Below are 12,794 nucleotides of genomic sequence, written 5' to 3' on the forward strand. Positions count from 1 at the left end.
ATACAAAAAAAAAAAAAAAGACTCAAATAAAAGAGTAACTATCAAACCTACCATAATAGTAGATCGATCAAAAAAATTGTTTAATAAAGAAAACACCAAAACAAAGTAAAGAAGGGGTTTATCTTCGGACTAAAAGTTGGATGAAAACCCTAAAGCTTGGATCACGAACTGATAGAACACAAGATCTGTATCTCTGATACAAATGAAGAGATTATCCTATAATAGTACATGAATACAAGTTTAAAGTTTACAGCTTGTAGAGCAGGAACCAGTTGAGAAGATTGCATCAAAAGAACAGATCACCATGATCTCATATTACCGGTTACAAATCATCCACGTCGAGGTTAATTAGGAAATGAAAATAATAAGTCCAAGAACTAAGAGCGGATGCCTGAGATAGAGAGAGGTAGAGTGACGCAAAAGGGAGTCAGAATGAGGAAACTCATATGTTTCTGTTAGACTGAACAGAGAGTTATGAAATTCGGGTTTTAGGTGATTTAAACTATCTATTTACAGTTTTAAGATTTAGGATAAATCCTAACCGTAATTCTCTATTTCTTTTAGATGGATATGATACATTGCTATTTTGGACGTAATTATTATTATTATTCATTATATATATATATTCAAGAAAACTCCACTTTTGGATCATGCACCATAATGTGAGAATGGTTTTATGGAACATGGATCATTTTCGTTGCTTTTCTTGTAGATTTATCCATAATTTCTTTCTAGTTTTTGAAAATAAGAACTTGAAAAGGTTTATGTATATATAGAAATTAATGAGAATTTATTTTTGATGTTAATTGATTTTATTTTTCTAACTATTGTAAAAATATAATGAATATCATTCTTTTGTAAGCTAACAAAAGCTTTTAAGTAAGGGTTACAAAATGTTTTAAGGGTAATTTCTCTGTTCTCAAAGCTAAATATGATAATAGACAGGGGATCTATAATAATAGTTCTATTCTTGTTTTTACCTACTTACTATATGCATTACATGTTCCATCCAAGTAACCTTTTAACAATAGATTTTAAATCTAATTCTCGTCTTATATAATTTTATGGTACCCATTAAATAATTGTATTGTCAAAATTATCCATTTAAATATATAAATTAAATTACAAACACATAAATAAATTAATCATGAATTGAACAAATCATACATAAATTTAATAAAAATCAAACTTAAACACTTTAAATTCTAAAAATTATAATATATAATTCAATCACAATTACATTAATTGTTATATATAACCATATTCAAATAAAGGGTACCAGTTGGATGATTTAAAAATTTTATGTCAGCTGTATCTCAGTCCTTACCCTCATTATGCTCATATTATTATAAATATACGGCTTGGCAATCCCCAACTTTGGATTGGATGAAAGTAAACACAAATGAATATGCCTTCGAGCCTCTAGAGCTAGGGGAGGTGGGATATTGATAAGTTATCGTGGCTTCCCTATAGGTGCTTTCGATGTCCTATTTGGCTTCAGTTTCATTTTTCTTGCTGAGTTGCATGCAATAGTATAATCTGTTAGATTGACTTGGGATAGAGGGTGGTGCAGGCTTTGGCTTGAATGTAACTCGGTGTTAGTGGTTCAGCTCTTCGTGAGTCGTGCTCGGATCGTCCTATGGTTGGTAAGACATGATTAGTTGAATTGCTTAAAGACCTTTGAGTTATACAATTTACCGTCTCGCATATTTATCACGAAGGCAACAGGTTCGCAAATGCTTTGGCTAAACATAGTCTAATTTTAACCACTTCTGAATAGTGGAATTCTTACCCTCATTTTTGTAACTCATTTGTTTGTGATGATTTCAGTACGGTTGAACACTTTAGGTTTGGCTAGTTTCCCCTTTTATCAGGGTTGTTCTTTCGTTTTCTATTGCAACCTTCTTTTTCCTTATTTTTGATAATATACGGTCTTGTGGTTTAAGTTTTTTTTTTTTCGGGAGTGTCGATCTAGTTGGGATGTTCGAGCCCTCTCTTCCACTATCTCCAACCTTCTAAAAAAAGGTACCCGAGAGACTATATATGTATTTTACTCGTACTTAGGTAATTTTTTAATTTCTATTTTCGTCTAACACTTTTATATAGAACTTGAATAGCTCCATTAAAATTTGATAGTGTCGATATAATGACCTGGTTCAGAGCGGGGGGTAGAAGGCCTGATCAAGGAGTGGCCCTAAGGGATGACGATGCAGACATAAATAAACTGAATCCTACAGGAAATGAAGAGAGAGGGACAACGACTTATTAGTAAGATGTGTATTCAATGCATGCAAACACGTTTTAAAACTGTGAGACTTAAAGTGTTGGATTTGGACCAAAGCAGACAATATCTGCATGATATTGGGCCAGGTTGTTACAATTGGTATCATAACCGACTCTCCACATACGATGTGTGGTTCGGAGATGAACCAGAACGGAAGCTGGTGGACCTATAATGATCCAGTCTGGAGTACGTGACGCCAAGGTAGAAGGCATGCGCAAGGAGCGGTCCCAATGGATGACGATGATGGCAGATATGAACTGAATCTCACATCGAAAATGAAGAGAAAGAGAATGTGACTTATTACTAAAACTAGTTTTTGACCCGTGCGATGCACGGATTCATCTTAACATATAAATATTAACAAAAATATAATCTAATAATAATTACAATTAATGATATAAAGGTGCTATATAAATTAAATATTATTATTTTATTTTCACATTTACTTTAAATATTCTTTTTATAGATAAATTTTAAATATAATTAAAATTAATATATTATATATTATATTATATTTTTTATCAGTAAAAAATGAGTAGGTGACTCAGCTCCATGGTTACTGTTTTATATTATATATAGATATACATATGCAGAAAATTAGAGAGATTTTAGAGATTAATTTAAATTCTGTAGAACTCTTAGATATAGTACAGATAAAATAATCTTTTTTATAGATAAATATAATTAAAATTAATATATTATATATTATATTATATTTTTTATCAGTAAAAAAAGAGGAAGTAACACCTCAGCTCCATCGTTACTGTTTCATATTATATATAGATAGATATGCAGAGAATTAGAGATTTTAGAGATTAATTTAAATTTTGTAAAACTCTTAGATATAGTACGGATAAAATAATTTTTTTATAGATAACTATAATAATATAATTAAAATTAATATATTATATATTATATTGTATTTTTTATCAGTAAAAAAGGAGGAAGTGACACCTCAGCTCCATAATTACTGTTTTATATAGATATATAGATATACAGAGAATTAAAGAGATTTTAGGGATTAATTTAAATTCTGTGTACGGATAAAATAATCTTTTTATAGATAAATATAATAATATAATTAGAATTAATATATTATATATTATATTATTATTTTATAAGTAAAAAATAAGAAAGTGACACCTTAATTCTATTGTTACTGTTTTATATTATATATTATATATAGATCGTTACTGTTTTATATTATATATAGATGTGTATTTGATATATGCAAAAGCATTTTAAAGGTGTGAAAATAAAGGTATCGACTTTGAAGCAAACCGGACAATATCTAATACCAAATTGTCACAATCCAATATTCACAAAATATATATCCATTATCATTCTTACTCAAAATTAGTCTCAAAAATCTATATATAATATAAAACAGTAACGATGGAACTGAGGTGTCACTTCCTCCTTTTTTAGTGATAAAAAATTTAATATATTAATTTTAATTTTATTATGTATATTTATCTATAAAAAGATTATTTTATCCCATAGATTTAAGAGTACTACAGAATTTAAATTAATCCCTAAAATCTCTCTAATTTTCTATATATCTATATATAATATAAAACAGTAACGATGGAACTGAGGTGTCACTTCCTCCTTTTTTACTGATAAAAAATATAATATAATATATAATATATTAGTTTTTATTTTATTATTATATTTATCTATAAAAATATTATTTAAAGTAAATGTGAAAATTAAATAATAATATTTAATTTATATAACACATTTATATCATTAATTGTAATTATTAGATTGTATTTTTATTAATATTTATATATTAAAATGAATCCGTGCATCGCACGGACCAAAAACTAGTACAAATATAGAACTGATCGGCATAAAATTGTCAGACACTATTTAATTTCTATGTTTAAGTTTTCTTTTTTTCCTTTATGATAATTTAAACTTAAAAATCTCTATTTAAGCGGTTGAAAACCCTTAACGCAAACCAATTTTAATTGGTTAAGCTCGACCAACTATAATTGGTAGAACTCTCAAGAAAAATTATGAATGGGTAAAAAATAGATTATACTCTTTTTTTTCATCATGAAAAGAATTATATATATTTTTTTCCTTTCAAAAAAAAAAAAAAATTATATATTTTTTAATTTGATTTTAATATGTTTACTAAAGAAAAGGTAATTAATTTATTAGTCCTTATATTTTGACAAAATACACTGTTTAGTCTTTGTATTTTCAAAAACACATGATAAAGTCCTTAACGTTTTTCTCGGTGAACTGTTTAGTCCCTAACGTTTTTCTCGGTGAACTGTTTAGTCCTTAACGTTTTTCTCGGTGAACTGTTTAGTCCCTGCCGTTAGACTCTCATGAAGATTCTGTTAGTCAATTTAGATTTGCGTTCTTCTTTTCCTTTATTTTCCTTTCCTTTAAACTCTAATGCATCTGAAATCAACTTTAAGTATTTTTCTTCTTAATCGTTCAAATTCGTAAGCATTGGATCTGTTCTTTTTCCTGTTCTCCATACAAAATAGCTTCTTTTTCTAAATTGGATTTCCTCTTCTGAAATTTGAAGGTAAATAATAAAGGGTAATTTAGTCATTGCCGAAGTCATAAACGGTAAAAAAATCTAACAAACAGACGAAAGACTAAACAGTTCACTGAGAAAAAGGTTAGAAACCTTACCATGTGTTTTTTAAAATACAGAGACTAAACAATATGTTTTGTCAAAATATAGAGACTAATAAATTAATTACCCTAAAGAAAAAGACGAACCGCTAAAGAAGAGCAGTTGACACAGGTATTGTATGTCCGCGTCGTACCGAATAATTTCTTAACTGCATAAAAGATTAAATTAAAGGCGCCACATCACATATGCATTTTTGAGACAGAAGAAGAGACGTGGTTGTGGCAGAGAAGAAGATGGCGGAGTAACAGTTTAAGTGTCAAAAGCCGAAGAAGAAGCAGCCAAAGACAGCCATTGTTATCAAATCACTTCCACACCATTCAATCAAAAGAAAAAAGAATATGTGTTAAGTAAGCTTTAATGTCGGTTCCATTATTTACCTGAAGAATCTCATCTCATCTCTTCTCTTTCTCTCTTTAATTACTTTGCCTTTTTTTTTTTTTTGTAAAACATCTGATTCTCCTTCTTTCTTCTTATCTCTCTCTTGATCCACTCATTTCACATTTTTCTCGAGAAAATTTCGCTTCTCTTTCACGCGGTACCACATTTTCTCCGTATTATTTCACATTTTTGTTCTTGATTCTTCTTATAATCTCAATTTTGTTCTAATCGGTTTTTCTGTTTTATTAGAAATCGGATTATCTGATTTTGTCATGCCATTAGAGATCAAATTAGTGTAATGAGATGCTCTTCTCTTGCTTCTTGTTTTTCGCCTTATTTCTGTGTTTCCGTGAGATGTATTGCGTTTTTTTTCGTTAAGTTTGATAGGAATTTTGAGATCAAAGTTGAGACCTAAAACATATATAAATTTATAGCTGAGTAGAGTTGGTCCTTGTCGATAATGTATTTTCTTGTCTTTTGTTTTCTTTTTCTGGATAGGCAATTTATGGAACAATTTTTCATTTTCTTTATATATTTGTTTATTTTTATGTTGTTCAGAATCTGGTAATCGGTATTGATGCTTTCAACGACTTTGATACAGTGATTAATTTGCATTTTGCTGTTATTTTTTTTTTTTTTCAGGAATACTTGGAAAGAAGTCGAAGAAATTAGGGGAAAGTTTTGCACATTCATGTACAGAGTGCATTTGCCAGATTAAACTTAGTAGCATAGGTTGGTATTTTTCTATTGTATATATGAACAATTAAATGAAAGGAAAATGTTCAATGATTCGCTTAGATGTCTCTTTCTCTTGCTTATGAGTTATGACTGGCTTGTTATACAGACTAGGGGTTTGAAATGAGTTGGAATCCACATATGGATGTTAATTACTCGAATGATAGCTACCCTTACAATTCAGCGGGAAGTTTCATAGAATATTTCGAAGGCCTGACATACGAACATGTGAATTTCATTTTTGATGGTGCTTCCCATGTCCAGGTACCTTGCATTTTGGTTTCCAAAATGGATAGATGTTATTTTCCTTTTGTTTTGGACTCCTCGATTTGTATGTTATGTATGATGTCTATTTGAATTGTGAGAAGAGATCATTTTTAAGGGAATATTACATCTTATATATGTAGGAAAGTGTATATGCTTCCACGAGTGCAAATCTCCACAAATTCGGTATTTCCCAACCTGGGAGCAGTGTATACTATGATCATAGCCATGCCTATGAGGTTCATAATCATGGACCAGTTATTGATGATTATAGAAGGCCCCCGGAGAATCCTTCAACAATGACTAGTGCACCAACTTCCGTGATAAATGAAGAATGGGAAGGAAGTGAAGACATCCGGACTCACAATAATCCTGTGGAATGTAAGTTCTGAGTTCCATTTTGGTGTTACCTTTTATTGGGAATGATGAGTGCAGACTAGAAGGAATTCAAAGACAGGGAGGAATCTCCTGACTTGATTTCTGATCTGGTGGGTCGATTATGGTTGTTCAGGAAGGCTGCTGACCACTCATCTTTTTGGAATTTAGACCGAGTCTTCAAAATTTCGAACTCCTCATAATCAATAAGCTAGACAATTATGAACAGAAGTAATAGTGTTAGTGTGGGACTTAGTCATACTGTATGAAGAATTGTTAACGATGTGGACATCATATTAAGTAGGTTATAATAGTATCTAATATTTTTATATGTGTATGGTGTTGTGAAATAATTCCATTCTACTAGCATAACCGTACATGCAGTTTGTTTCGTTTTGAAATTGCTTTTCTACATGTGGATAAGTGAACAAATGCTTACTGAAGCAATATAAGCAGAGTTTTCTATCTTTGAACCTAAAATATGACCTTCTCAACACCCTTGATAATTGAAGACCAAGTATAGAGGAAAAGGACCTTTATGCAACTTTCTGCAGCATAGATGACTTCTTGACCCACCCCCTTGAACAATTATGCTAGCAGAGCAATGGAATATTGATGTTTATACTGTGGCCTTATGTTTACTCTGTCAACGTTATTGATGTCCTTTTTTACCCTAAATTAGAATGATAATCCTTCAGTCTTTTTATGATGTGAGGTTGACCAAAAATTCTGAAATTGAAGATTTGTGAACTGAGGTGGATAATATTTTGATGGCGATTCATGTGGTCTCATCATTATTGTTCTCTTTTTTGCATCATTTCTAGATCCAGTTGCTTACTGTGACTGCCTGATCTTCCTTATTTCTTTGTTGATATTTTTTGTATTCCTATCAAGATTCATTTTTATCTTAAAGCAGAATGGTGGAAGCTTTGACTGGAACTTAAATATATGCAATGGAAAATGGCATTTACTAATTATTCTGCCGCTGATAATAGATTTATCCTATTATGCTGTAATTTATTGTTCTTATTGTGCATGAGTTACAATGTAGGACTGTTCGGGATTCTTGTACTTTCTGATTTCTTCTTGCTTGCTTTCTATGGTTGTACCACCTCATTCATTTGGGACTTGAGCAAAATTTTCCTCATTTCTAATGTTTCTTGTCACTTCTCTGGTCAGGTCCACGAAGACATCATAATGCTCAAGATTTTCAGGTAATTTACCTCTTGTATAGTGTTATAGACCTTAGTGAATATATAATGGATTTTCACTCTTAATATGCACACACTGATTTTCATACATCTATAATGTATGCTTACATGCTAGCAAAATATATATGCTCCAGTCATTTTCTGGGGTCTTCTCTATTATCGAAGTTTTAGTAGTTAAAAGAATGCATATGAAAAGAGCATAATACAGTTTTTGAGAGATTAATAGAAAACATGGAAAAAGAAAACCTTTTGAGGGATAAAGCAAGTTGTTTGTCGGATTATTGTTTGACAAGAAATGTTTTCTTTGCAGACTACCTTTATTGATGGCATATTAATGTTATTAGATGTGCTTTTTATTTCTTCCTACATATCAAATATTGCGTATGTTTGAAGACTGATAAAGTATTATATCATTCTATGAACTCTGCAGGTCATGTGGCAAGACAATGTTGACCCTGACAATATGAGTTATGAGGTTAGAACATAAATCCCCGTTTACTTTCATCTCAGTTTCATGCTTCCATGCATTTGAATATTGCTGAATGTGTATATTGATGTTTCTAGAGACTAACAATAATACGTGCACACATAACTCTATATATACATAGAGGGTAGCTTTAGCAGTTAGATTTCTTATTGTCGGAAATTATCATCGCACGTGGCAATATGAACCTAAAGAGAACATTTTATCAGTTGAAACTCTATCCTCCAATTTCTCATGATTAGTTTGTACTATGCAGCCTTTTGTTTCACTTGCACATGTTTAGGATGGTAGTTTTCTTTTTTGTAACCCATGTTTTCCGGTTCAGGAATTACTGGAACTAGGTGAGGCCGTTGGAACTCAAAGTCGTGGTCTTTCCCAAGAGCTTATTTCTATGCTTCCAGTCTCAAAGTACAAGTGCAGCTTATTTAAAAGGAAATCCAGATGTGAGAGGTACTATTTTGGGTGTGCTATTTGTTTGTGATTTCACAATTCACATCACCTTCACTTCTGATCTTGTAGAAATAGTGGTGGACAATTTAAAGTGTATGCTACCTCTTAGATTTTATATTTATTTTTCATTTGTTATCATTAACCAAGACTTTATACTGCCACCATTTATTTGGTCAGACATTTCATCAACTACTGTTTTAGATTTTGAATATTTATGTGAGGTTGAGGCGTGAAATGTGGTTTGAGGATCTGATATGCAAGTTGCAATTTTCTAGAACAGATGCAGTCAAACACCGTTTATGCTTATATGGATAATTGGAATAATATAAAAACTTAATTTCACTACAACTTTCCAACAAAGATGCATTGGAGAAAGTGGTCAATACAAATGATTCACTATGGCCTATGGAATTGGTATTATGTGCTGTATTTTGTTGTGATAAATTGTAGCCTACAATTGTTTATACAAATATCTAGCATGACAAAACTGTTGTACTCTGTCCTTATCTCAGTCTGCTCCAAAAATTGGAAGTTCAACAATGCTACTATGTCGGTCCTTAATTCTCATTTTGGACACGAGTTTTAGTATGAGAATGAATTCCTATGTCAGTAGGTGTTGTAAAAATGGATTGTTATCGTGTTATATAATCTATATATTCCACATGATCATATATGATAAAAATACAACAAAAATGAAAATCGTGTTATCGTGTCAAAAATAGTAGCCTTATATATGTCAGACTGTTGGTTATGTCAGACTGTTGGTTTTGTGGACTCTACTCAGCTTGTTACTGTGCTTACAATCTTAACACCTATGACTTACTTGTTCACACATTTCATAGGCAACATGTATTTGAAAGATTGTGTGGTGCATGTAAAAATTATCCTTGAAAATGTTTACGTGAACCCGAACCTTTTTCTCTACTGTTATTTTTCAAAATGTACTGATTTATTTTATAGTTTCATTTTCATGCAATGAACTTTGATGCCTAACCAGGAGTCAAGATGGAGAAAAAGAGAAAATAAAAGTCTCTTGGCTATTAGAATGCAACACATCCTTGTATTTACTGCATGCTATGAACATAAGTTCTTCGATTTTGATAAACTTCCATTATTGATGCTAACATTATAAGATGAATAGTATTAATCAATCAATGTCATTAGGCGTAACCCTTTTCTTCCTCTTGTAAACAGGTGTGTAATTTGCCAAATGGAATATAAGCGAGGCGACCGACGCATGACACTACCATGCAAACATGCCTACCATGTTGGTTGCGGGACAAGATGGCTCACTATTAATAAGGTAAGCCGTTCATATTTATAAAGATGAGTTATTCCTTCAAATTTTAATAGAGGGAAAAGTTAAAAAAAGAAGAAGCTATTTCACGCTGACACTTTGAGGACTGAAATTAAAAGTCAGTGGAAATTATTGGTATCACTGCTGAAGTAGATGGATTTTTGACAAATCAATCTTGTTTCATGTAATTCTTTTTAAAAAAGAAAAGGCTTAATACATCAAGGGACCCTAGCTTGAACTTTGCCCAAAAAACCGATTGTGCTTGAACTTTGGAATATCTTATTAGACCCCTATACTTGCTTAAAGTGACATGTTTAACCCCCAAGTGCTGCATGGCTGAGTAAAAGGAGATTTGGATAAGTTGTATCGCTTATCATTTTAGCAAGTTTAGGGAGCCTATGTGTCACTTTAAGCAAGTTCAAGAAGCTAATAAGTAATTTTAAGCAAGTTCAATGGGTCAATAGGTTATTTTAAACAAGTTCAGGGGCTAATTAGATATCTTCTAAGTTTAAAGAGTCAATCATTTTTTTGGGCCAAAGGTGTATTAAGCCAAAAAAAGAAAAAAGTGAAAATCATAGTCAAGATAAAACTCTTTATTTGTTCTCAATCGGTAATTATCCACAGAAACAGCGAATTGGAATACCTTTTTTTTTTTTTTCTAACATCTAATACCACATGTACCATTCTAACACAAAATTTTGTGTAGTCCTCAAAGTGCTGCATATTAAAAAAAAAAAAAACTTTTCCCTTTAATAAATGGTAAAAACTGATGACTTTGCTTATGGTTATCAGGCGTGCCCCATATGTTACATGGATGTTTTTGGTGACTCATCAAAAAACGTTAGGAAATAATCAGAGTTGGATATAAAGCAGAAAGTTCTCATACTTGTCTTTTTTCGTTCTTGGAGTTGGAATATCTTTTTTCCTGCATACAGAGTTGTTTGTTTCAGGTTTTTCCATTTTCTTGTGTAAAAACGAATTAAGTAATTTTTGTAACAAATGAAGGTTCAAAACTTTACACAAGATGAGACGTATTAACTTTTATGGTTCATCCTCATGTCACTTGTCATCTCTTAGCAATCTACCTTTCTGTATATTGCTTTTCAAATTTTTTTCACCAAAAGGAACTTAATCCACTGCTAGCTGATAACAGCTGAATGGTAGACTCCAGCTTTTGTTGGTGTGTGAGAAACTTTACATAGTAAAATGAAGAAAGATGATGATATCGTGTTATTGAATATGTACACGATTACAATGTTTATATCCAAGGCTGAGATAAGGAAAGCATGTGTAAAATAAATCTAACAATAACTAACAGATTCCCGCTCAATTCTGTTACTGTTGCTGTTAGATCCTGTTCAATGGTTTTCACACCCCCTCTTCAAGATGAAGTTGGTGAGGTTAGCCAACTTGTGAAGTTTCAAAGCTGAGCAACTTTGCTCATTGTGAAGAGGTTAGCTAGTTGTTGTGAAGTTGCAATATGAGATGTTTGGATGAAACCAAGCTATATGTTTTGTTTTCTAATAAAATGACAATCAATTCAATATACATGTACTATCATGGGATATGAAATTCTGGGTCAGGGCAATAGCAGACTTGCTATCTGGGCTAAGGCAATAGCAGACTTACTATTACATTCACAATGTAAGGTGATAGGTAAATGAACTATAATACCAAACTTAATCATAATGTACTGGACCGGTTTTAGTTCACAATTGGTGGAAGATCTTACTACCCGTGTTTTTTTTTTCTTTTTTTTTTTCTTTTCATGAAACAATAAAAGATCTTAGAAAATTACAACAATAACCATTTAAAGATCTCCTGGTAATTTTGCACTTTCCCAGTCTGCATCACAATATCTAGTGGCACAATTTATATTAGAAGAGCTTGGATAAAAAAAAAAAGACTATAAATACTTGAGCCTTTCTAATATTTTAGAACATAAAGAGCAGCTTGAAGAAGATGTTCACAAGAATTCTGCATATACGGACTTAATTGCCGAGTGATAAAGGTAAGACCAAGTCTAGTAAACTATAGATTTAACAATATGCCTACTAACCTTCAAAGCACAGCTGGCTCATGCTGTAAAACACAAGGATTAGTTAACACAATACAATATGTCATAGGATTAGTTAATGAAGTTGCCTCATTCATCCCTGCTTCCACTACAGTAAACCATCAGCTTTAGACAGGGAGTAAACCCTTCTTCATACAATTTGTCATAGGATCGTGAAGTAAGGAAGTTAAGGAACAACTTCCTAAGTATTATTATCTTCTAGAGCCTCAAATTCATTTTGCATAGCAATGACCCAATGAGGATCAGGATCAATACAAGCTTCATAATAGTAGGTTGGTTCTTTGGTTTTATGAATGTTGGCTAAAAACAATTGATGAGTAGCAGTGAATGCTAGATAAAGGCATTTGATTGTCAGCAGTTTTAGTTGAGGATATGGGAGGTATAGATTCAATAACAATCATATTTGAAAGAATGGGTTGATAAGGAAATATTGTTTCTTGAAATTAAACATCTTTGCTAATGACAATAATGATCTATAGTAGTAGGATCTATTTTTTTTTTTTTAACCTTTACGCACCGTAGCAAAACTCAGAAACAATCCTTAATCCTTAATATGCTACTGAATTAAACTTAT

The 12,794-nt window shown here is 31.5% G+C and overlaps 1 protein-coding gene across 4 annotated transcripts; it reads left to right on the forward strand.

Moving 5' to 3' along the window:
- Positions 1–5,136: 5,136 nt before the first annotated feature.
- LOC136222945 (E3 ubiquitin-protein ligase BIG BROTHER-like) lies at positions 5,137–11,194 on the forward strand. 4 transcript variants are annotated; one of them, XM_066010657.1, is made up of 10 exons: positions 5,327–5,484; positions 5,577–5,622; positions 5,970–6,059; positions 6,172–6,326; positions 6,470–6,707; positions 7,881–7,915; positions 8,343–8,387; positions 8,722–8,846; positions 10,041–10,149; positions 10,936–11,194. In XM_066010657.1, exons 4-10 carry the CDS (start codon positions 6,186–6,188, stop codon positions 10,993–10,995), a joined length of 753 nt encoding a protein of 250 aa, XP_065866729.1. In that variant the 5' UTR covers positions 5,327–5,484; positions 5,577–5,622; positions 5,970–6,059; positions 6,172–6,185; the 3' UTR covers positions 10,996–11,194. The 4 variants fall into 4 exon arrangements, with proteins under 4 accessions (XP_065866714.1, XP_065866738.1, XP_065866729.1 ...); XM_066010642.1 differs by lacking the exons at positions 5,327–5,484; positions 5,577–5,622 and adding an exon at positions 5,137–5,296; XM_066010666.1 differs by lacking the exons at positions 5,327–5,484; positions 5,577–5,622 and adding an exon at positions 5,140–5,291.
- The last annotated feature ends 1,600 nt before the right edge of the window (positions 11,195–12,794 follow it).

The sequence above is a fragment of the Euphorbia lathyris genome, chromosome 1, assembly GCF_963576675.1.
Source record: "Euphorbia lathyris chromosome 1, ddEupLath1.1, whole genome shotgun sequence".
Classification (NCBI taxonomy): Eukaryota; Viridiplantae; Streptophyta; class Magnoliopsida; order Malpighiales; family Euphorbiaceae; genus Euphorbia; species Euphorbia lathyris.

Bases quoted from the DNA above. Each gene is read 5' to 3' on its own strand.
- LOC136222945 (XM_066010642.1), top strand. From the start codon at position 6,186: ATGAGTTGGAATCCACATATGGATGTTAATTACTCGAATGATAGCTAC. The intron at 7,916-8,342 runs GTAATTTACCTC...TGAACTCTGCAG, and splicing joins ATAATGCTCAAGATTTTCAG to GTCATGTGGCAAGACAATGT. The intron at 10,150-10,935 runs GTAAGCCGTTCA...TATGGTTATCAG, and splicing joins GATGGCTCACTATTAATAAG to GCGTGCCCCATATGTTACAT.